Below are 24,073 nucleotides of genomic sequence, written 5' to 3'. Positions count from 1 at the left end.
TCCACGCAGCATACCGTATCGTAGGTGGTGGTGGTCACTGTCGTCATCAGGAACTAGACGGCCATCGGTTTATCACTCCTCTCCGAGCATCGGATTCCAGCGAGGCACCGAAGATCCCACCTGCCAGAGCGGGTATATTCTCGCACGCGGTTCGGTTACGCAGCAGTCATTCGGCCTCAGCTGAATCTCAGTCACCAGCTCTGTGGGTCAGAGAGCGGGCATGCGTGCAGAGCTGGAGCTTGTCTTCCGCTTGGGCTGACAAGGTGGGTGGGCTTCAAGCAGCACTCGGACACGAACAGGAAAAGATGGGACGGACGAATGGGCATGATTGGCATTACACATCTCGATGGGCGGCGGCGCGCTATTATGCAGGTTGCCTGATTGTGCCGTAGATGGACACGAATGCGAATGTGTACGGTTTACGCGAGCCCATCCCATCGGATTAGAGCCTAGTGTCGGTCATTATTATCATATTAAACGTCCAACACTACGGGAGACTTGGCAGAGTGACGGATGGCGCCACAGAGCTCGCGCCCATTGTGAAGTTGAAGTTGCCTTTCAACTTCGTTGCTTCTGCTGCTGAAATAGAGTTGAGCCTCTTGGGCTTACTTGGAGGCGCCTTTATTGCTTTTGTTTCTATTTTGGCGCCGCGTCTGTACTTGGCTGAAGTATGTTCGGCGTGAAAACACCACAGACGGGGCAGACTCATGAAACCCAAAAGCATGGGCCATGTAGCCATGAGTACGGATCTGCAAATAAGAACGTACCAAGAAGTGTGCCAGAGGGTATCATTCGGTGCCATTGCAGAGCACCACGAAACAACAAGCGAGACTTGAGGAGATTCCTGTCTAGCCTAAAGTGTTCCTTTTCTTCAGGCAGAGGCTTCCAATCATTGTTTTCGGTTGGAACATGGGGGGATCAAATGGCCTGCAATTGATGCGGTGGGCTGAGTGACTTGCCACTTTCATCTTAGGTATTCGGGAGGCCTGGTCCCTTTTTCGGATGTTCCTCCCATGACGGACAGGCCTTACGTATGTCACCGCGCGTGGACATTGGATGTTGGGGCAGGCAGCGTTTACTCGCTACTTTGGGGTCTGCCAAATGTAAGAATGTGGCAGCCATAAAGACGGAACATTCTGGCTTCACTGTTGCACCTGTCTGCCAAGGTAAAGGTCGGCCAACTGTTATAGAAGCTAGTAGAAGCTAGGTAAGCTCGGGGTCCCAGTCATCCTCAACAACGAAGGCAAGCCGTGTCCAAAGTCCAAAAGTCCGCCTCGCCGCCATTGTCCACCGACCAGGTAGTCCCATACTCCCGAGTCAACTGACAGCTAGTCCGCAGGGAACACCAGGTGCACCCGGCAGGACCACCGCTTAGTGGCCACAAGTACATTTGCACCCAAGCTTTGCCACGCCGGTACCTATCGGTTTGGGGTCTCTCCACCCTGCCGAAGTGCTCACTCTGGACCCCGAATTTTGAGCCAAAGTCCATGAACCGCCATCTGACCCCTGGTCGACACCGGAGCCAGTTGAAGGGCTCGCTACCTTAATTGCTTCAGTTGTCCCCCCCGCGTATACAACCACAGGAATTTGTTCTCCCACCTCACGCCCTTCTCCCGCCCCTGCAGATTCAAGCGAAAAACTTCCTCGGCGGTTTGGCACCGACTTACGCCTGTTTTCCATCAATATACACCATCCTCCCTCGTACCGAGAGCTCCTGGACCTCACAAACCTGTCCCTTTGCACATCACAAAGTCCAGGCCTGATCATCCAGCCCCGTCTTTTGCGACTGTCAAAATCTGCCCCGCCGAGACGCGCCAGAGCCCCTCCATACCTACCTTGCATTCGGTGCATTCTTCTCCCTCGACATTGCTCTCCACTCCCATATTGCTGGCCGATGGGGGTGCAACTTCGACCTGGTCATGACTCTTGACCGCAGAGGCGACCGCTTTTGTTGAGTAGCCTCATTGGCTCCGAACACGACCAAGAACTAGCTTGGACGGAAAATAACCACATTCGCAACCATGAAGGGCAAGAAGTTCCTTAGCCTGCGGGACAGGAGTGGCGCCCATCGTAGGAGCAAGTCCTCAGAACCATCACATCGGGTAAGTCTCCGACCTTGCGTACTGCCATGCGCGCTTTCGCGCAACGTTCCAACCAGCAGAATTTCGAAACTAATTATCTGTTTCCTTGGACTAGAATCGGCCGCTCTCGGCCGAGGCCTTCAGGTCGCTCTTCAAGGGTGACCGACAATCACCAAGCGACGATGAAGTAAAGGAGAAGGAGATGGCAAAGGTACAACGTGGCGCAAAGCTGCAAGATTGCATGATTCTGACTGTGCGACAGGTCGAAGACATAATGCAGCTTCTCGCCGAGTCCAACATAACCGACGTATCTGCCGAGCACATTCGAGACTCCCTCAATAGTAAATTTGCCGAAGGCGATATTCACAAGACGGTCGAGTTCATTCAAATGCAATGCAAGGCCATGGGCGGCAAAGTCACACACTACAACCCCCAGATCGAAATGGTTGGCGCCGAGAACAGGGGCAATGTCACTTGCTACCTCGACTCCCTGCTGTTCGCCATGTTTGCGAAGTTGGATGCCTTCGAATGCATGCTGAAGAACGACTTTCCAGACGAACCAAGGCGTAGATTGGTCACGCTGCTACGCCTATGGGTGAACATGCTGAGGAGCGGGAAGATGATCTATGCGGATATGGTAAGTCGTAAACATATACTCCAATCGTGCCCCTGTTGCTAACCGACACAGACGAAATTGATCCAAGATGCCCTCGCCGACTGTGGTTGGAGCGACGCCAAGCTCCTAGAGCAGCAAGACACATCTGAGGCCTTCGCGTTCGTCACCGAGACTCTTCAATTACCCCTTTTGCAACTGCAAGTCGACCTGTTCCACCAAGGAAAGAACGATAAAGACGATCACAAACTAGTCTACGAACGGCTATTGAACCTGGCAGTGCCCCCTGATCCCGAAGGCAAAGGAATCCGATTGGAGGACTGTTTGGAAGAATATTTCAATACACAGGTGGACGTGTTAAGGGACAGCCACGAAGAAAAGAAAGAGCTGGAGCGGTCCGCCCTAAATAACAACAATTCCATTCGAGTAGTCACTCAAGATGATGCCCTCGAGTCAGGAGTAGCAGACACCTTAAGCTCATCACCCCTACAGCTTTCACCGACTCTTGAACGACGGTGGACAGGCTCGCAAGCTCCCAATGGCGCCCCAGAGTCTCCTAGCAGCTCTGCGCGTCCGGCGCCAAGACATCGGTCTACCAGTGTGATCCAGCGGGTTGTGCTGGAAGAGAAGGAACAGGCGAAAGAATCCGGGGCACCAAGCATGCTGGAGAAGGCTCGGCGAACGAGCTCGACTGTGGTCAAGGCGGTGACCATCCCTGCGTGGCAGTTCTTCCGGCTGATCCCTTGGCATGCCGCTGGGAATAAGGAGCCCAAGAACGACATGGATGTCGCCATGAACTTCAACCAAAGACCTGTAGTCGGTATCTGCTTGAAGCGATACATGATGACGAACTCTGGTGTTCCGCAGCGTCAGAACACGTTTATCGACATCCCGGACAGCTTGAGGCTTCCACACTTTATGCTTGGAGATGAGACGCAGTTCGAGGAGGATCCCACTGGCTTCAGCATGGAGTACAAGCTAGTGCTTCAATCTGTGGTTTGCCACCGTGGTGACTCGCTTTACAGCGGACACTACGTGTCGTTTGCGCGAGTTGCGCCAAAGCTGCTTACCGACAACAGACGGCATGACCTTGACCCGCCTCCCGACTATGAAGAAGCGCAATGGGTCAAGTTCGACGATCTGAATATCGATAACAGGGTAACCTATGTGGATGATATCAAGCAGGCGCTGAAGGATGAGATGCCCTACCTCTTGTTTTACCAAATCGTGCCGATGGTCGAGGTAGCATCCACGGAAGAGACCGAAACGGAGCCCCCGTCATATAACGAATCCAAGGTCAGCATCAACTTGCCGACAACGCCCAACCCGCTGGATGGCAACCACTCAGGGATGCCATCGTCAAGGAGCGATTATTTCGAAAACACTTCGATATCACCACCCAAGGCCCCAAGCATCCGCTTTTCATCGGAACTTGAAAGGCCTAGCCGTATAAGCTTCGGTGATGACGAGCCATACCTAGGATTCAAGGATTCTCGTCGTGGCAGTGTTGCCTTCACAGACTCTACGAATGGCACACCTGCGATCACTCCCGAGGCTGTCTCTCCCGCTCTCACCCCGAGTGAGGAGACAACGGCTCAACGGCTATCACGGGCCGCTGCTCTTTTCACGGGCAAGAGCAAGAGCAGACCCACCAGTCAGGCAGGAGAGGGCCGTATCAGCCTCACCATGACTCGGCTTGGAGGCCTTATGCGGCCAAGCAAGGAACCACTGCGCGACCCCAACGGCAACGTGAGCAATAATGCGCTAGCAGCGTCTGTCAGCGCTCCTCTGCCCGATGCAGTGACTGAGGAGGAATTCATAGAGAACGCGGAGGCAGACCAAACACCTGTTGCAGACCCGGATAGAAAGGATTCCAGAGAGATTAAGGAGCCGAGGCCCTCGGAACACCATCACAAACATATCCACAAGCGAGGCAAATCCAAGAGCCGCCCTGTGGAGAAGAAGAAGCACAAGGATGGTGAAGAGCCTGAGCGAGAGTGTGCCGTTATGTAAGGGCACAGCCATGGCATAGCGAAACGGCAGGGAGACGGGTCATCAAACAGTTGGCAGCGAGTTCGTTTGGTTTGGATTGACGAGAGCTTCTCTCGGCTCTAGAAAAGCGAGGAGTTTGGTGGGTGGGCTAGACTTGGGAGTCGTACAGTATACAGTACCTGCGCAGATGCCGTAGTGTGTCAGATGTGGCGGGGAAGGGCGTTTGACGGGCGGGTTCTTTAGTAACGGGAATACCACTGAAGACGAGCGATATGGGGTTTTAGAGTCCCTGCGCGATTGAGGTGTTGGAATAATAATACTCTGATGACTGGGTCGTCATTCACCAAATTCGGCTACCTGAACTGTTCCCAGTTGTGTTCGTATCTGAAATGTCCATGCCGATAACCGTATCCATTTTCCCTCGGGTGTATAGTGTGTCCTTTGTAAGACGATAACAAAACAGCCACGAGTACATCCGTTACCGTAGGAGCAAACCCCGAACCCCCCTCCCCCCCCTTTTCCAAGTTTCCATCCACGATACCTCCTCTCGGCCCTCAGCTTCCGGGGCTGAGGAAGTATCGTCCGGAACTCCGGCTTTGTTCAATCTTTACCCCTTCAATGGAAGTTTGAGTTTCGAACAGCGTAGAAACCCACTTCCTTGCAATTGGTTCAAGCAATTATTTTCATTTCACTTTTTTTCTTTTCTTTTTTCAACCTTGACCCCAACTTTCCATTTGCACGGGTGCAAAGGTTTAGTCCTCGTCGTTCTGTCTGTCAGCAACCATCTCCGCCGCCTTGTTTATGACCTTTTCGGGAGGTCGCTCAGCAGGCTCCGCGGGGGACGCAAGACCCGGCATAGGGGACAGGTTGCCGCTGGCAGGACCGCTTCCGGGAACGGGGATGCAAATGTCCTCGGGCGAACCGGGGGTGATCCTAGGGTCGATACCGGGGACGTGGATGCGCTTGGCCTCGTTCTGGTACGCGGCGGGAATGATCTCAATGATCTCATCGCGGGGGAACTTGAGCTTAGGGATATCCATGGTGGCGCAGTGCATCAAGTAAGCGTAGAGGACGCGAAGGACCGACTCGTGGGCGATGATGAGCAGGTCGCTCTGCTCTCTCTCCAGCTCCAAAATGATGGGCTCAAGACGAACGGCAAGATCGTGGTACGACTGTACACATATCAGAATCTAAGCATAGTCCACTGGACAATCATAGCATGCTCACCTCAGCCCGCGGGTATCTGTGGTGGTACGGGTCAAGCTCGTGCTTCTCAACTTCCTCGGGGTAGATGTGGCGAATGGCACGCTCCGACATCTTCTCACAGACGCCAGGGTTGATCTGGCTCATTTGCGAGCGCTGGCGGACTTTAAAGCCCTTGTTCTTGAGGTAATCGGCAGTCTGCACCGTTCGGCGTCTAGTGGATGTCCAGACAGACAGAGGGCGAAGGGGGACAGAGGATCCTCCCTTCTCAATGAGGGCGGCACGCTCCTGCTCACGGTGCTTAAGTAACGTCTCCGACATCCTGGCGGCGTATGCAATGCCTTCCTCGGAAAGAGGAGCGTCGGCCTTGTACGAATCCTCTTCGGTGGTGACACCAGCCCGAACGAAGTAGGTGGTACGCGACTTGATCTGCAGGTTTGTGAGATAGAAAACGATGCGGTGAGAGAGGTAGCCGAAGGACACGTTGTTGTAGAAAAACTTTTGTCCCGCGTTGATCATCTTGATGTAGTTGAGCTCCTTCTCATCCATGGTCTCAAAGACAGGAATCTTCATGTCGATGCGGCGCAGGTACAACTTGGCAGCCTCATCAGGTTCCATGCCGGCGAACTGTAATTGTCAGCAAGATATCTCGAGGTGTTCAGACCAATACTTACGTCAGGAGAGGAGATCTTGACGTTGCGGGCATTGTCGCGCAAGATGGCCTCATCATCGACATATGACTCAATAAAGAGCGTCTGTGCAGTGTTAGAGTGGCAACAAACAGTGTTATAAAACATTACACCTCCTACCTGAACGTCATGTTTCGCGAGTTCCTTAGCCAGCGCACGACGGCCAGCCGCAGTAGGATTGACGGCGTCATAGATGGCGACCTGTCCGTTCTCGTGGTTCAACCAGGCATAAATGTCCTCGCGACATTTCTTCAGGATCTTTTGTCGGAGAATGACAGATTGAGGAGACGCATCTGGGAAAAAGTAGTCCTCGGGAACTACACCACCTTTGCCCACAGTTGCACGGCGGTAGTCACCTAGATGGAAGATGCGCGTCTTGACTCCCAGCCTAAATGGGTTGAGTCAAAGCACCTGACATTGTTTTCGGGAAACTTACCAGCCGAGGTAGCGCGCCAAGGACACGCAGATGTGGCTGTGGTCGTCAGTACAGATATCATGTGAGCGAGGGGGTTAACTTACGTCTTGCCGCGAGCTGGCAGGCCAACCATGACGATGGCGATGCGACCCGAGTGGAACAGCCGGCCAGACATGGTGCTGTAGAGCTGGGCAGGCGCCATATCCTGGTCCTCGGGGACATCGTGGATGCCGTCGATGAATGTCGAGCTTTTGCGGCGGTATCTCGGCGCGTTCGCCGCAATCTCGGCAGTACTGTCAAGGGAGATAATGTCAATACCGTCTTCCTGAGTAAGTTCTGGTCGAGGTCGCAGTACTGAGGAGGATACTCCGAGCGCACTCGACGCTTCAGAAGTCTTCTCCATGATGCCTGAATATGCAGAGAAAGAGTGGCAAAGGCTGCGGTGAAGGATATGACAGTGTAGAGAAAATGACAGGCGAAGAGGAATTGAATCGGAAAGGAGGGATTAGATGCAAGTTGCAGGACAAGGAGAGAAGGTGGTGGGCGCATGGGGGGTGCCCGCCTCGATTGTCGCCTGTGTAGTTGTTCCTCCTCCTAGAGTAAACACATTAATAGACCCGCCTCCTTTCAGAAATAATCTCGTGTCCACCAGTTGTCGAGAGTCAGTCAGCGGGTGCCCACAGCGAGATGTTGCGATCTTGGGTGAGCTCCGGCAGAGGGACCGAGGAAGAATAGGCAGGCTGTAACTTTGGCACATCAATACCTAACGTTGATGTGGGATGGCCATGTGATCGTCTTCCATGCTCTCCTACTCAGCCATGTCATTGTTCAACACGAGGATGGTGTTCTTGATCAAAGACGCCACTTAGACCATCCCAAGAGTTATCCTAAACAGCTTTGCTAGGACAACTATGCTGGCTTGCATTTCAAGACCACTTATTTCTCCGACCCTTCATTTCACAGATATCCTCACATCGGAGTGAATTTCCCAGTCTTTCGAGGAAAACTGGGTGGCCAGTCACTCAGTCGTGAGGCTTGCATCGGTAGTATAGGTAGACCGTCGGCATCGATGTGACATGGACATGCAACTTCGCGGTTCACGTTTTCTGAAGAAACGTAGCCCGACATTGTGTTTTGATCTGAACAGTACAAGTCTTACTTGCTCATGCCCTCTCACAAGCCGACCACCTCGGCCCATAACAAAACATACAAGAAAAGAGCGCTTGCCCTCAAAACAAAGACTGAAGTAAGATGCGGGCAGAGATTGGTGGGAATAGCAAGACCCAGAGAAGGAAAAGACAAACTCACAGTAATGTGTCCATTCTGGCTATTGAGAGGGCAAAGGACTTGGCACTTTCGTAAATTTGATAGCTCAGTCAAGTATTAAGCGCTGGGGCTGTGAACTGGAAGCGGATTGACTGTAGTGAGGCAGCTACGGCCTCTGCGCCGGATGGAGGGGCCGCTACGGAGGGGAATAGCGGAGACACAGCAATGACGCACTGTCTGCTCGAAGAGTAGAATCGTCGTTGTAAGTACCTTGTTCTCACAAATGTGACCGAGGTCGATTCTGGAGCTTGTATGGGGCGCAAATAAAATACTGGCTCCAACTGTGAAAATCGCGCAGAGAAGGAGTTTTGAGGGTTTTGGTGATCGCGGTTGAGGTTGAGGTGACAGCAGTGTCTGAGCTCGCTCTCCCGTTCCGATTTAAGCCGCCAGTCTTTGGACCGCCCCGGGACCCTCCTTCGCCGAAATTCTATGGCCTGTGCAGGCAGAAGCTAGCCGCAAACAGCAACCGAGAAGTATTGTTGAGTCTTGAGCCGCAATTCAGGGGAGTCACGAGTCGAGGATTGGTGAGTCTGGAGACGAGAGTATCTTTGGGTGTGAGGTTTGAAGGACTTCGCCGCCCAGTACGAGTTCGCCTAACTAGTTGGGAAGTACGAAGACTAACACTGTAGAAAAGAGGTGTTGGGCGCTCAATGATGAAGAGGGCCAAGGGAACGTACCGGATGCGGGCAAGGGTCTTCTTCTCCATCCTGGAACTAGCCGGGACCTTGACCCGACGTCCAGGCCCGGCTAAGCTTCGGACCGACGGCGCCTGCTGCACCTGACGAGCCTTCATATCACGTGACTATTCGGTCGTCTTCAGGGAGTGTAAGGTAGTCTCCACCGGGCCTGACCAGTCGACGGTCGTGGCTGCCAGCTGGTCCCATTGGATTTAGCGTGGCACCGTGGCTCGTGCTCGGCCAGGACCTCTAGCTGCGTAATGTAATCAGCTTTGGAAGAAATTTATTCTCCAATCCATCACCACCGGCTCCGACTCGACGACCTCCCCCCAACGACCCTGTCTGCCCATTGCGCGAGCTCCAATCGGTTTCTCGGGCAGTCGCAGCTGAAACATTTCTGATCTTCTCCAGATAATCTGGTCCCTTGGTCGTCCTCTTCTCGACTTTTCTCTGTCTTTTGAATCCTTGGTTCTACTTGACCCAGGCCGGCGCCGACCATCGCAACCATGGCGTCAAGCTTGGAACAAATCCAAAATGCTCTCCTGAACAACCCCGTCGCCAACACATTGTCAGATGCAATTAACTCCTTCTCGGAACGGAGAGCGAAACTCGGCTTGTCCAACCCCGGCACCACCGAGAACTTGACTAGGGAGGTTCAACGCGATGTCCTGCTCACCAACTACATGTTCACCGGCCTTCGCGCCGACCTCACCAAGGCCTTCAGCATGTCACCCTTGTTCCAGGTTTCCCACCAATTCGCGATGGGTGAACGTCTGAACCCGTACACCTTTGCTGCATTGTACGGAACAAGCAAGGTTCGTTGGCCCCTTATACTGACAGCTAGAAGCGCGAATATTTGTGGCTGACTGCTTTTTACAGGTTTTCCTGCAAGGGAACATGGACAACGATGGACAGCTCTCTACTCGATTCAACTACCGATGGTCTGACAAGCTCGTGTCGAGGACGCAATTCCAAGCTGCCCCCGGCGCTGGCCAGGAGATGCTCCAGTTCGAGAACGAATACACCGGAGACGACTTCACTGCCTCCCTCAAGATGCTGAACCCCTCCTTCCTTGATGGCGGTGTCACCGGTATCTTTATCGGAAGCTACCTTCAGTCGGTTACTCCTAAGCTCGCTCTCGGTCTCGAGACCGTCTGGCAGCGTCAGGCTATGACCCAGGGCCCCGAGACTGCTACCTCCTACTGCGCTCGCTACAAGTCCAACGACTGGGTCGCTACTGCTCAGCTGCAGGCCCAGGGAGCTCTGAACACCTCGTACTGGAGACGTCTTTCCGAAAAGGTCCAGGCTGGTGTTGATCTGTCTCTCTCGCTGGTCCCCGGCGCCGGAGGTGTTATGGGTGGTTTCCAGAAGGAGGGCGTCACTACCGTCGGTGCTAAGTACGACTTCAGAATGTCTACTTTCCGCGCTCAGGTTGACTCCAAGGGCAAGCTCAGCTGTTTGTTGGAGAAGCGCATTGCCGCCCCCGTCATGATGACTCTGGCCGCTGATGTCGACCACTTTGCGGTAAGTTACGCATTCTTCGACTCGACAGCTCCGTACTAATATCGCTATTTTAGCAACAAGCGAAGATCGGCGTCGGTATCTCTATCGAGGCTGGCGGTGAGGAGCTTCAGGAGCAGCAGGAGGCTCTTGGTGCTCAGGGAACCCCCAACATTCCCTTCTAAACCCGAAAACACCAGGCTGGCTTGGTTTTCGCCAAGCCTGAACCGAAGCTCCGCTCCTAATCGAACCCAATAATTGATTGTTTTTCACCGGCGAGGACAGAAAACGAGATCAACGGACTTGATTTTCTTTTGCAAGTTCTCATTCTTATACTGCTGTCTTAGTACACACGACTTCACGCCTCGACAGCACGGACCCGACAAACCTGAGTTTCGCATAGCCCTCTGAAGCTCCTCTACATCCTGGTCCCCCCGTCACGCTCTTGTCCGTTGAACCTCGACTTCTCTCCTCAGCCGTTCAGAAAAACCTGTGTATATTACGCTCAGCCCGAGCACAAGAATCTAGGCCAATATGGTGTATTGGCTTGCTTGGATGCATTTTTGGGAGGCTTGGAACGGCATACCCGACGCGGAGTGGCTGATGCCAAACCGATGAGATCATCTACTTGAGGTTGCGCATCATGATTAGCCCTCTTGATGAAATGCTCTCACATGTACTGTGTATGAAGGAGATAGAATTCAACTGCTGATATAAACGTTTGTCACGCTTCTGCTACACATGCAACGATTATTGTAAAGTTTCCAGTCATGGAAGGCACAGCATGGCGCGTTCTATCGTGGCTGATCCTAGAAACTTTAAGCTGAAGTTGTTATAAACATCACATTGAATGGCTGGTGTCCCGGGAACGACTTGCACTTCAGCACGTAAGACGCCAGGTCGAGACTGTCTCACTCTACTAGCACCGTTCTGCTTGTTGGAAAACTTCGTGTCTTTTACCATTTTTACGTTGGAGTGCGACGCTTACGAAGGCAGGAGAGGACAGTATGTAAACTCCAACAGTGTTTGGCTGCATTGTTTTGGACGATCACTATACACCCTGAACACCTAGATAAAAACTTCATCCCTTGACTATCCCATCCTATCTTCCCGGCTTGCTGGTTAGAATATGTCGTTTACTCCGAGGCGATTTGCTTGTAGACCGCCTTTAACTCATCATCGCTCAACTCCTTCACACCCAGCAGCGCATTATCGCTCTTCTCCCACGGCTGGGCAAACTCCTTCTTGGAGCAGGCGTACAACAGCTGCGGGTACATGACATCAGGCGTCATGATGCCCTTCTTAATGGCGTCTATGCAGTTGGCGTAAATGGCGTCGACGTCAACAGTGACGGTATCCCACGACCCGCCGACGGCCTCCTGGGCGATGGCGCCCATCTGCTTCTGCGACTTGACGGCGGATTGAACGTAAGCGACTCTGTTCGCCGTCTCCTCCGGGTGCAACAGCGTGCCCACAATGGCCTTGCCAACATCCGCCAGCATCGTGTAGGGGATGACGTTCTCGCCGTCGTTGAAGAGCGAGAGCTTCTTGCCCCTGACGTCGACGCCCATGAAGGTGGACCGGATGCCCCAGTCGAGGAACGGCCCGTTACTGATGATGGTCCAGGTGAACTTGCCCTCGTTCTCCTTGGCCTTTTGCTCCAGGTAATGGTGCGTCAGTGTCTTGATGCCGAAGATGGGCAGGGACGGGACGTGAGCCCGCACGGGGTCCAGGCCGAAGTCGGGCGGGACGTAGCGGTAGACGCCGGCGGCGACAGCGGCGTCAACGAAACGGGTCGCGACCTTGGGGTCGAAGCTGTTTGTGGAGTTGATGAGTGCGTCCTGGCCCTTGAGGGCCTGGGTCAAGGCGTCCAGGGACTCGTAGTCCACCTCCTTGATGGTGACTCCCGCCGGGAACTTTTGGGAGCCGACCTTGCGGGTCAGGATTGTGATGTTGAACTTGTTGGAGTCAATGAGCGCCTTGAGGAGCGAAGGACCGAGGTTCCCGCCGGCCTAGAATCGTCAGCCTGTCTTTATTGTCATATAACGCGCTGGGCACTTACTCCTGCGAGGGCAACGTTCTTGATTGTGGGCGCCATGATTTCGTAATGTGTCGATATTATTGTATCTTTGTTTATTAGGGAAGACGGCTAGACTAAATGAGGATACAGCCCGGATGCAGGCCCTACTTATGAGCTTCGACAGCTCTGCCTGAGCTGAAGTGCAAGGATGAGCTGTGTCGCTTCTGTCCAGCGACCAGCTCCAAAGCATATGCCGCTGTGACGCCATCCCGTTCCAGGCTCGTCTGAAAGGGGGTTGGCGGCCGTTCGTGTTAGAACACGGGGAGCTCCAGGAACCTCGCGCTTCGCGCTTCAGCCCTGATGCTTTAGATCTGGTCACAGTGAGGCAGCGCACGTCCAGTACCATGTTCTCGAATATGTGTTGAGCCAAAGGAAGAGGTCCCTGCGGATCCGCCCCATCCGCTGTCAATACCATGACACGGTGACCTGGCACGGCATGAGGACTCTGAATAACCTGCATGCTCTTTTTTTCGTCAACTAGTATCAATGGGTATGGAACATGACTCCAGCAGCTGTCAGAGGTGAACATTTCAGATCAATGACTACTGCAGATCAACACGCACGACAAGCCACCGACAACCGAGGGCGACTAGGCGATGTTATGGTGGATGGAGGAAAATCAACCGGCATTGAGTTCCTAAGCCTTTTCTTCCCTTTAGTCTCGTATTTGATAAGAGATGGTCAGCAGAAGGCAAATGATTCTGCGGCTACCTGGATATACATGGCATCTCTTTTCCAGAGATGAGATGATGAACATTGTAGCATCCGGGTAGGCCGGATGTAGATCCCCTCCCGTTTATCTGCTAGAATGGGAATCTAGTTGCGAGATTGAGGAACGCAATATTAGCTCAGAAAGGTCAAGCATGAATCTCTGTCGGTTGAGATACGAACGCGGCATCGGCTCGTTGTCAATTCCGGCAGCCGGTCAGTTGCGGGGTGGGGCACGGACATCGGAGGTCCGTAAACTGATATTCGGGACGACTGTCTCAAGATGGGGTATCCCTTCAGGAGGTCGATTTGCTTACTCAAGCAGCTGTATGTTACGGAGTGAATCAAGAAGCGACTTAATGTCGAAGTCGGCGGGATAAGAGACACGCCCGTAACTGCTCCAAAGGGTCTGATGCACTCGCGGTAGGCAGTTGAGGAAGAAACCTTTGGCGTTTAGCAGCAACCTAGCTCCAAGAACACGGTCTGAAACAGCAGTTTAAATAGGCCGCATATCAAAGTCGCGGGCATTTCGAGCGATGGTCTGCATGCACGGATTTGTCAAGTCTGTCAAGCTGGAGGGTTAAACATACATTGACGTCCCTGATTGAACTTCATATATGCTGCTCGCGAGTTGCATCCATCCCGGCGAGGAATATACACCTGAGGTCAAGAGTTCTCATTGAAAGGTCGGCGAGGTTGAAATATTTACGAAGCAAAACAAACCCGTCAAACGACAATGGAGGCAAAATGAATGCGCTGAAGGGGAATCGAACCCCTGGCCTAAGCAAACTCGAAATGGGAAGCTTAGATGTTACCACTACACCATCAGTGCTTATTCTGGATGGATGAACATGTTGGAAGTATTTCGGTTTATAGTGGCGGTAATACGCAGGGGACGACATGCGTGTCAGAAGGCTTAGCCTAAAAGAGCACTCAGATCCAGCGGCGGCTGCATCGCATCCTGGCGTACCAGAGCGACCGACCAAATCGAAGATTTGAGGGTTTTTGCGCCGCTCTTTGTCGAAAGAATTATTGTCCTCTGCTGATTCACGGCTCTCAAGCCAATAAGTTTCAACCAGAAAGGAAACGAAGGGCAGAAAGCCGGTGTGGTTTGTATGTGTTTGGAAGATTCATGTTCAAAATTTTCTCTGGTTCACTTTTTTTTCTTTGCCACAGGGGACCACAGCCCTGGTCAGTGCACCACACAGGACGTCACCCACTGGGTCTGTCACAGGGTCCAGGTATTCAGCAGAGAGCATCGCTACATAGTAAATGTATGGCATGCTGCTCGCACATATAGTAGTCTCGATATTTGATTTTAATATTCTGACCGATTTCCAATTTTAAACTCATGGTCTTGTATACATATATGTGTTCCAGTGTCTCGCCTTTTTTCTCGGCATCATTGAAGACGAAAGACGGTGTGGAATGGTACGCGGCTGATCCTCAAATCTGCCAAACCCAACTGGACGCTCTGAGCTGGGTGAGACGAAGACTGTCCAAAACGACATCGTTGTCTCATCATTATCCGTTTCGCTTGATCAAGACTAATCTACAGTCTCTTTGATCACCGATTTTTTATAGGAATAGTCCGGCGTCTTTTATCAGATGGAGGTCGCCCAAGCCAGCCAGGTAGTCTCCTGGATGGTTCGTGTATCAGCCGTTTACTGCACGAGAAATTTATCCTCCATAGTTTCTAGATCTCGTCAACCTTGCACTGACTGGTCTGCAGCGTTTGAGGATGATTTGATTTAAGCAATTTTCAGATCATTACATATACTCTGTGCTGGACTGCTTACAAGTCGGATTGAAGAATTCTTGTGACTAGGGAGGAGGCTTCAACAGGTATTGGGGATCTTACCCTTCTACGAATGTGAAAAGGTGCCATTTACTCTCCTCCACAACCCCGTCTTCAGCGCGGAAAATTCTGATGTCGTGCGGGACACGGCGTCTCTGCTTTCCACCGCTTGCCGTAAAAGATACGAAGCGCAGTCATTGAGCGAGCCCCAGCTCAAGCACTTGTACTCTACTCTGGGAGCGCCTCGCCCCGGTGATTTGACATTAAGACAACGGACGCAGGCGAGTTGGTTGTCATCGGCATACGTCATAACTTTTTATTAAGATAAACTAAAAATTAAGTCGGTTCAGTTTAGATAAATGTCTTCCGGCCAGTAGAAAGAAATTAATTTCGAAGCTAATTATTCATCTTTCAGCGAAGGGGAAGGAGTATCGGTATAAGTCTGGTCCCTCCTTTTGTTTCTCGAAAATAAAGTACTGGTCAGTGCACCGGCCCGCATCCTAGTAATACCTGGGTGTCATTAAACTGACTACCCGTACTTTATCCGAACAGAATGACAGAAGGGGAGGGAAGCTCACTCCAGACCTGAGGGGCTGAGGTACCTGAGTGTGGTATCTCGCCAAAGCCCCCACCATCCCAACTCCCAAAGCCAGCAAGCTCCAAATCCACATCGTCACATCTCATCAGCTCCCTCACCTCCTGCCGCCCCTCTTCCAACCGTAAACCCCCACACTCAGCAACAGCCCCTTGCAAACGACGACAATGGCAGCCAAAGGAGACAAGATCGGAAAGATCATTGCGCGGCTTCAGGCTCGCATCGGCGAGGGCCAGTTTTACGAGGCCCAGCAACAGACGCGCGTGGTCGCCGCCCGCTACATCAAGGCCGCCAACTGGCCCGCCGCCATCGACATCCTCTACAACGTTGCCCAGTCCCTGCTCAAGGCCGGCCAGGGCGGCAGCGGCGGCGACTTGTGCGTCTTGCTCGTCGACGTCTTCAAGCAGGCCGAGCTCAAGCCCGACGCCGCTTCCAAGGGCAAGCTGCTCACCTGCCTGCGCCTGTTTGACAGCCAGGAGCCCACGAGAAAGAAGTTTATCGGAGAGATGATTGCGTGAGTTATCTCGTATATGGGGCAAATATGGCTTGCGCTGACTACGATCTTGCACAGATGGTCATCCAAATTTGGCGACTACCCCGCCGGCGATGCCGATCTGCACCACGTCGCCGGATCACTGTACGCCGAAGAACACGATGCCTATGAGGCGGAACGACACTTGGTATTAGGAACGAAGGACTCAGCCGAGGTGCTTGCCCGTATGGAATACGCATGGTACAAGGAAGACGACTCTCACACAGCCCCGCTCTATGCCGCCCGCGCCATCCTCCCCTACCTCCTCATCGGTAACGTCCGCGCCGCAAACACCTGCTACCGCCTCTTCGCCTCCTCGCTGAGCGAAGACAACAAGGGCCTGGGCGTCCAGGACGTCAGCAGCAACAGTGCCGACCTGCGCATCTTCCCCGGCCTGCCTCTCCTCAACTTCCTCGGCCTCCTGTTGCTGGCGATCCAGCGCGGCGCCCCCGACGCCTACAAGCAGCTTCTCTCAAAGTACTCGTCCAACATCACCGAGGCCGGCGCATGGAACGAGGCGCTCGAGCTCATTGCCGAGATGTACTTTGGCATCACGCGCCCGCGGCAGAGCAACCCGCTGATGGACATGATGGGCAGCCTCTTCGGTGGTCCGGGTGGTGGCGGCGCCCCTCAGCAGAGACGTCCTGCGCCGAGACGTGTGGAGGCACCCACGGCTGAAGGCTTGGACTAGATGTTTTGTCGGTTCGGCGTAGAAGCCCGTCGCGCTCGACGAGCAAACTCCTAATGAACCAAACCGAATTTTGAGTGAACAACGCCATATCGGTGCCTGGTTTCGGCACCAGATATCAGATGAAGTTGGCTTGCATGGCGTTCAGAAGCTACGGGCCAGCTCTGGCTCGGCCTCGTACATCCAATTGTCCTCGGCAATGGCCGCGACCTTGGCCCGCAAACTGGCCTTGACGGCTTCGAGTAGCTCTACATTGCAATGGGGTCAGAAAAGCCCTTCGGTGTGGGAGAGCTATGTATATGAAAGCATTGGGGACTCACCTTCAGGTTGCTCACGGACCGCAGTGTGGTTGACCTGATGCTGCTTCACCGCCTCCGCAAGCCTTTGACGCTCTTCTATAGACATAGTTAGCATGCCCTAGCTCTATACCCTCAAAATGCCAAAATAAAATGAACAATGGACGAAAGCACATCAACGGACGTACTCTTGCTCTCCTCCCGGTCATCCATGGCCGCCGCCTCGTCCGCCTCGTCAAAGACGAGCGTCGGCAGCTCACCGAGCTCAATCTCTCCATGCTCGTCGCGGACGACAATCTCAGCCGGACCAGGGGGCGGCCCGCCGTCCGAGAGGACATCGACATCGAGACGCAGCGTCTCAGCAGAGGTGCCCGATGACGAGCCCCCTCCCGGGGCCATCATCGCTCCGCCCATGGAAGAAGCTGCAGCGGCTGGTGCGGTTGCAGGGGCGCCCGTAGGACCGGTTGGCCGCCGCGTCAGACCCTGGAAGAGGTTGCGCCGCACCGCTCGTCGCGGGGCACCTGGCGGCGGCGGCGGCACTGCTGCTGCTGCTGCGGTTCGCGAGATCCTGTCGGCCATTTTCGCCAGGAAGTGGGGGAGGGGGGGAGGGACGGGGACGACGACGACGACGGGGGGTGTGCCCGCAATGTTTTTCTTTCTTCCTTCTTTTTGTTTTTCTTTTCCTTCTTGGGGGGCTTTTGCGCGGTTGCTAGTAGAGATAGATGTTGTTGTTGTTTTTGTCTTCTAGTTTGTTTAAAAAAAAAAATTGATCCAAGGATGCCGATGTTGCGCAAAGGACCGCAAGTTAGGTTGAGTAGGGGTGTAGCTTGCAGTTGTCGCCCGAGGTGGTGGTCGTTGCCGGCGCCCCTCTGTTTACACTCGGAAGGAGGGTGAGGTCGTCCAGGCACCGTGGCGGCTTATCGATAAAGGACAGTGTGCCAATCGGGACATTGGCCAGAAGGGCCACGGTGCTTTTCGGAACCACTCGCTCAACCACTGCCTGTCACTTACACAGCCAATTCAGAGGGAAATGCGAATGCTTTTTCTTTCTTTCAAAGAGGGCATATACACGTAGAATTTATGTTTACAGAACCATCCTAGTATGGACATGCATGATCCCAATTATGTATCGTACATTAAAAAACTCCCACAGCCATGATGATGACCTCCGTACCATTACCCTGTCCCGAATGCCACAAAGGAGAAAATAGAACAAGAAAACGCCGAGATATGCATACCCCGAATCATCCTGTCGTGATCGCTCAAGTCCCTTTTTTTTGACATTGCCCTTGCAAGTTTCAAAGACGTATGAAATTTCAACATGCTCATCCCATGCATACCCATTCGGCGAACACGCACCATCGAGCGGTGCGGTCCGCCAAGACAAGACCCCTCCACACACCTTTTTCGGAACACTTGATGATGGTTTCCCACGTACCACCGTCACTGACCTCCTCTTCGACTCCTCTGCTGCCAACACTGATTCCCTTGCGCTCCTCCTTGCGCATTAGACGGAGAATCTTGCCGCCGGGAGTCTGGATTGCTAGCTTCGCAGGTTTCTTCCCCCCAGATGCCGTGCTAGGGTTGGACCCGCTCGCGTTGGATGCAGTCATGCTCATAGCTGAGCTTGGCCTTGCGAATGGAACTGGACTTGCCCCCCCGGGGTTTGAGGACGGTGTCATTGCCGACCCAGCCGCGCTGGGGTGCTGTCGAATCGCGAAGACAAACGTGTTGTTCAGTGCCAGACGTTGGCACTGCGGTTGAACAACATAGATGTCATGGCGCTGTGCGTGAGGCGTTGGATGCCGCGTCACGAATTCGTACGGGGGGTTCTCGCCCGTATGAATGATTGGCAGCGCGAATGCTACCGGGTGCGGGATGTCCTTGATGCTATGCATCAGGCCACGCTTACCGGCATATATCTTTAAGATTCCTTGACCTTCGTCGCCAGGCAACAGGGCTTTGACAGTGTATCGCTTGATGCCGTTGAACCATTCCGCTTGGGCCAGCGCCCTCTTCTTCACAACTTCGCCGCTCTCAAAGACGTCACCATCCGCGTCTCTTGTGTAGCCTCGAACCTCGACTTCGGCCGCAACCTCGACATCGGCCGGGGCATTGAACTTGACATGTACCATCTCCAAGTCTTCGATGCGAGTCGCCGCCGTGTTATAGTCGACCATCTCAAGTGTATTCTTGAAGAACGGAGGGCAGGCGCACGGGAGGTTGAGGAGGACTTCATGCGCCTGTGGCGGGCAAATATGCTGTTGGGTGTGGTGCTCAGGAATGTGCGTCCAGCAGATCTCCGTCGGTCGTGTAAGGAACCACCACAAGTCCGCCGTGCTGCTGCTTGCGCTCGAGTAGAGATGCCGTTTGGGGTAAGAAGGGCTAGCCAAGCAGCAGTCCATTATGCGCCACTCGTTGTCGAGCAAAACTGCGTTCCACCAGTGGTTTGCCCGGGGCATAATGTTATGTTCTGGGATCTCACCGGGCGTCTTGAGGTATCCGCGAATGACCTCACACTCGATGCCAACGGCGGAGCACATTTCCAGCACCAGAACAGCGTACTCCTCGGCGCTTGCTCGCTTCGACTGTACGACTCTTCGGGTGTCGACCTCACCTTCGAAGTCCTCTTCCCATACAACCTTCTCGGCCACCCAGGTGAAGATGGCTCGCAGTCTCTGAACGTCACTGCGATACGGGCGGCAAACGTAGGTTGTTGCCAGGCTTTGCGCTGTCGTCATCGCTGGCAGGCTGCTGAGAAATCTGGAGTTCTTGTCGACTTGGGTAAGGTTTAGAGACTGATAGTCGATGGGGTCTTGCACGGGCTGGCCGTCGGCTCCCTCATCACCTTCCATGGCCTCGTACAATTCTTCAACGGGGTTCAGCGCAGGGTAGTCGAGCATCTGACACCGGTCTTTCCGCTCGTTTCTTTCGTTCTTGCTCAAGGAATTGGACCGGTTGACATCTCGGCGGACCTGCACCCAATCCACTCCATTGGCAAGACCCATATCTCTGGCCGATTCTCTAGCGAAGCCAGCGCTTCCCATGCCAGTTATGTTGGAGACACTAGTACCGGCAGGAGAGGCGACATTCGGCATTGAGCGGGCAAAAGGTGACGACCTGGGCGAGTCGGCGCCCATCGCAATACTACTGCGTCCGGAAGCCACTCCAGTCTTTGCCGTATCAAGGAGTTTCTTGAATATGCTCCTTTTCGGGGGCTTCGGGGTCACGAGTCCCCCAAGTCCAGAGTCATCGTGAAAGCCTGCTTGTGACTTCGGTCGCGATGCTTCCGATGCATGACTACTGTGGTAAGTGACACCGGTGAATGGTGTTTCTGGGCGTTCAATATCAACGTCACGCATTCCCAAGGCACTCTGGGCGCGCTTTTGAGTCTTGCGGGCAAGGCTTCCTGCGCTTGTAGAGCTAATAGCGCCGGCTGATGACCCACTCATCAAACTCCTGTCGCTGCTCTGAGTCGTCGAGCTCTGGTTGCCTGACGAAGCGCTGGTAGAGTTGGTTTTCGTCGTAAACGTCCTGTTCAGTACGTTGCGGCCAATATCGTATGCCGATTTCCGACCCCGAAGTTTCCTGTCCTCCGGTCCACCCATCGAAGATTTGGGTCTCTCGTATAACGGGCCTTTGGGAGGTGGCTTTGGCGCCTCATCCTCAAGGTCAGCCATACTTGCGCTATGTTGGTGCATTTTTTTGAGACGACTTTCCATACGTTCGACGTAATTGCTCAGCTGAGTAGCTTGTTCCTTATCCTCCCGATACCCGTGCTGGTAAGACTGGTCTCGCGAAGAGCCGCCGCTCCAAGTTTCATATCCTTCGTCCTGATGCGTTATGCCCATGGATGTTTGGGGTCTTTGGTAAGTGTTCTTTCTTCGAGCACGATCATTGACCATGTTGAAGGATTCGGGCGACCATGGGTCGAGTGGCGGTTCCGGAGTTGGATCTCGAGGCATCCCAAGGGCATCCAGTTGCTCTATTACACCGTCCATTGCTTCCCGCAATGGCGATGGGGTCATGTGGCTAGCCGAGGGCGAAGGCGGACATGGAGAGGGTTGCCTGGAAGTGCGTATGGGTGGAGGGCGATGAGATGTGTAAGATAGATGGGAGCCTTGCCTATCCAGTGTAGGGTACCGGTTATCATATGAAGAGTTGGAGCCTTGACGCACATTGTCCAACCTCTTGTCGTAGGAGTTTCCTGAGCCCTGTCGTCCAGCATGGGCTCGATTCTCATAAGAGGCATTAGAGTCGTGACGGGAAACATCATGTCGGCTATCATAGGATATGCTTTGTTTGTGTCGCGACGCTGCCATATGACGGTGCGGTGGTGGTGCCGGAGGCGGAGGAGAGTCCACCTTTTCTCTTGTGGGCGGGCGGTAGGGCTTATAGCTAATGGAAGGAGCTGGAGAAACACCTCTTGCGCTGTAGTCATGAGATGGCGGTATAGGCGACGGGCCTCTTTCGGTGTTGTAGGAGTTGACTCTCGACCCGTGGCCGTAATCAGGCACGGGGGTTCTTTCCCTCTGGACAGGCGTCATTTCTCTTTGAATGGGTGTTCTTTCCATCGGAACAGGCGTCCTTCCCCTTGGTACGGGCGTCCGGCCCCTCGGAATATACTGCTGGGCGCTATCGTTGAAGGAATTGCCCCGCGATACGTAACCGGACGGGGCTGGCGATGTGTATGCTCGCATTCTAGTCGAGACAGCATCATTGAAGGAATTCTCTCGAGAGAGGAAAGCCTCAGGCGCAGGGGATCTATCCCGCTTGACGTGGTCTGGAACCGCGCTGGGGACGGATTCTCCAGAGTGCCCCCTAGGGCGTTGATTTGGGTTCGTTCGGTAGACCTCCGGTTGCTTCGCCGCGGTGTAGTGCGGTGCCTTGGAGTATGCCTCAAAGGGTTTCCTGAAAGTTCTTGATTTCTGAGGTGTACCGGGACTTGGCGCCTTGTCTGCCGGTAGAGGGCTGGCGGATCTGGTCGTAGGTCGGAAATCGGCGGGCAGAACCTCAACAAAATTGGACGGAAACACTCCCACGGTCCTCCGGTCGCGCCATAGTCTGCCTGTCCACCATGAGCCGTCGCCGGCATTGAGACATTCGATCAAGTCGCCCTCGATGAAGCCGAGGTCTCGTTTGGACTGTGACAGGAAGGCAAGTCAGTATTCGGGAACGCGTGTCCTCAAACATGGCTCAAGGAAAGCAACGGACCTCTCCTCCCCAAGAGTAGACCGCTCTGCACCAGCATGGAAACCGTGTCGGCAGAGGCAATGGTGCGGGCACCATTTTGAAACTTTGGTAGCCTAGGTGGTGATAGGCAGTGGAATGCACCAACTGCGATCAAAATGGCGGTTGATATCGAGTGCCTGGGTGGTGTTTGTTGCGGGGAGCGAGCCCGGCACTCGGCTCGCGTTGGAGTAAGTTTATTCGACGCGACTGTGTAAGTTGCGGCGGGATACCGTCGACATGCAGAGGCGCGCGCGCAACAGAAGGATGGGTAAGGAATATCGACAAAGGTTCAAGCTCTCGCAGCGAAGCGAGGCGAACGAGAATGCTCTGGGCTCGTGGGATTTTTTGGCCCTTGGTTGAGGTGAGGAATGCAATGGGTTTCGCGTGCACGGCGACAATGACCTTGTTGGAGTGGGTAATCAGGAAATCGGAGTTGACGTGAGATGATGGCAGACAAAGTCGACTTTCGGGCACAACTTCCAAGAAAGGGATGCGGTGAATGACAGTGACGGCCGGGGTGCGGACCCGGGGCAACCAACAAACAGAGGGGCTTGTTGGCGGGGCGACGTCGGGACGCTCCAAACACTGGACGGCCTTTCAGCCCGGGGGCGCAATCGGGGTCAATCCAGGCTCCAGGAGGCTGCAAGCTTACAACGGGTTGCGACCTCCTGTGCGGCTGGCGTATCTCCACCGGTGGCTAGCGGACCCCCTTGGCGCCGCGCTAAGCCTGGGATGGCACATCTGATCCCCCTGGACCTTGGAGAAATCTTGGAATCTTCGGTCACCGCCTGCGATGCCGAGCAAGGTGCCTTGTCTCTTCCCACTCTTAACCTTACCTGGAAGTGCCTGATCCAAGTAATTAGCCGTGGACGGAGTATTACTCTGGACGGCCCAGATGGTGTTCTGTGCCTCACTCGCCGAGATACGGATATCGTCTTCTCGGGAGGGACCCCTGGACTGGCCAGTCGGCAAAAGGCTTGTCTCCCAGCAGCGAAGAGAGGGAGCGGGTAGAGCAAGAAGGAAAAAAATTAGGGCACTTGTTTTAGTGCCGAACAACTCATCGCCATATCTGGGTGTGGCCTGCATGCCACCTATTATTATCCGCCGTCCACGCGCGTTGGCAACCGATTCTGCAAGGCAACGCAGCTAAGTGCCTGGCCTCGAATACCTAGGGTCGTCCCAGGAAACCGACGCCAGAGAGTGACAGTCTGCCTGTCTGTCTGGTAGGTCAAACCAAGGTCACACTCGCATTTCCTCTGGTATGCAAACGACGCATGCATGCGACGGTGTTCCCAAGCCATATCACATTCTCTCCTCCTAACCTACATCAAACACCAGACACCACTCCCCCTCTTGCAGTTTCTTTCTTGTTCGTGATTCTCACAATGCTTCAGAAACAGCCGGCTTTGGATCGGTCTCTTTCATTTTCTTTTTCGTCGCAAGATCGACTGACTCGCCCTGGTTCATAGTACCCTGGTGCTAATTGCGGTTCCCCGGAGCTCCCCCAGCTATACCAAAACGGAAGAAAGTAAACAAAGGGGCCCGAGCTTTGCGACGAAGCACCCGCAGCAAAAACGCTCCTTGGCCTGGTCCCTGAACATCCGTTCGACAAACCCGTTGCTGTCCCAAGCAACCCGACTTGCGACGA

The 24,073-nt window shown here is 53.9% G+C and overlaps 7 protein-coding genes across 7 annotated transcripts; 3 read left to right on the top strand and 4 right to left on the bottom strand.

Annotated features, from left to right (window-relative positions):
• Positions 1-2,021: 2,021 nt before the first annotated feature.
• EsH8_III_000699 (ubiquitin carboxyl-terminal hydrolase-domain-containing protein) lies at positions 2,022-4,707 on the top strand (the record flags this gene model as incomplete). Its single annotated transcript, XM_083262424.1, has 4 exons — positions 2,022-2,102; positions 2,197-2,292; positions 2,344-2,718; positions 2,770-4,707. The coding sequence occupies 4 exons, from the start codon at positions 2,022-2,024 to the stop codon at positions 4,705-4,707; spliced, it is 2,490 nt and encodes an 829-aa protein (XP_083122911.1).
• Positions 4,708-5,438: 731 nt separating this feature from the next.
• Positions 5,439-8,315, bottom strand: EsH8_III_000698 (bifunctional fructose-2,6-bisphosphate 2-phosphatase/6-phosphofructo-2-kinase; the record flags this gene model as incomplete). Its single annotated transcript, XM_083262423.1, has 7 exons — positions 5,439-5,858; positions 5,914-6,516; positions 6,564-6,644; positions 6,699-6,966; positions 7,015-7,050; positions 7,098-7,286; positions 8,302-8,315. 7 exons carry the CDS (start codon positions 8,313-8,315, stop codon positions 5,439-5,441), a joined length of 1,611 nt encoding a protein of 536 aa, XP_083122910.1.
• Positions 8,316-9,502: 1,187 nt separating this feature from the next.
• EsH8_III_000697 (TOM complex pore protein TOM40) lies at positions 9,503-10,681 on the top strand (the record flags this gene model as incomplete). Its single annotated transcript, XM_083262422.1, has 3 exons — positions 9,503-9,811; positions 9,876-10,520; positions 10,574-10,681. The coding sequence occupies 3 exons, from the start codon at positions 9,503-9,505 to the stop codon at positions 10,679-10,681; spliced, it is 1,062 nt and encodes a 353-aa protein (XP_083122909.1).
• A 951-nt stretch (positions 10,682-11,632) lies between these two features.
• On the bottom strand, positions 11,633-12,594 carry EsH8_III_000696 (aromatic alcohol reductase; the record flags this gene model as incomplete). The annotated part of the gene is made up of 2 exons (XM_083262421.1): positions 11,633-12,508; positions 12,559-12,594. 2 exons carry the CDS (start codon positions 12,592-12,594, stop codon positions 11,633-11,635), a joined length of 912 nt encoding a protein of 303 aa, XP_083122908.1.
• A 3,250-nt stretch (positions 12,595-15,844) lies between these two features.
• On the top strand, positions 15,845-16,900 carry EsH8_III_000695 (protein GET4; the record flags this gene model as incomplete). The annotated part of the gene is made up of 2 exons (XM_083262420.1): positions 15,845-16,191; positions 16,249-16,900. The coding sequence occupies 2 exons, from the start codon at positions 15,845-15,847 to the stop codon at positions 16,898-16,900; spliced, it is 999 nt and encodes a 332-aa protein (XP_083122907.1).
• A 141-nt stretch (positions 16,901-17,041) lies between these two features.
• On the bottom strand, positions 17,042-17,772 carry EsH8_III_000694 (uncharacterized protein; the record flags this gene model as incomplete). The annotated part of the gene is made up of 3 exons (XM_083262419.1): positions 17,042-17,145; positions 17,218-17,292; positions 17,382-17,772. 3 exons carry the CDS (start codon positions 17,770-17,772, stop codon positions 17,042-17,044), a joined length of 570 nt encoding a protein of 189 aa, XP_083122906.1.
• Positions 17,773-18,518: 746 nt separating this feature from the next.
• Positions 18,519-22,482, bottom strand: EsH8_III_000693 (cohesin loading factor-domain-containing protein; the record flags this gene model as incomplete). The annotated part of the gene is made up of 2 exons (XM_083262418.1): positions 18,519-22,337; positions 22,408-22,482. The coding sequence occupies 2 exons, from the start codon at positions 22,480-22,482 to the stop codon at positions 18,519-18,521; spliced, it is 3,894 nt and encodes a 1,297-aa protein (XP_083122905.1).
• Positions 22,483-24,073: the final 1,591 nt, after the last annotated feature.

This window comes from Colletotrichum jinshuiense, chromosome 3 (genome assembly GCF_051148585.1).
Source record: "Colletotrichum jinshuiense chromosome 3, complete sequence".
NCBI lineage: Eukaryota > Fungi > Ascomycota > Sordariomycetes > Glomerellales > Glomerellaceae > Colletotrichum > Colletotrichum jinshuiense.
This window is presented reverse-complemented; position numbering and strand designations above follow the sequence as displayed.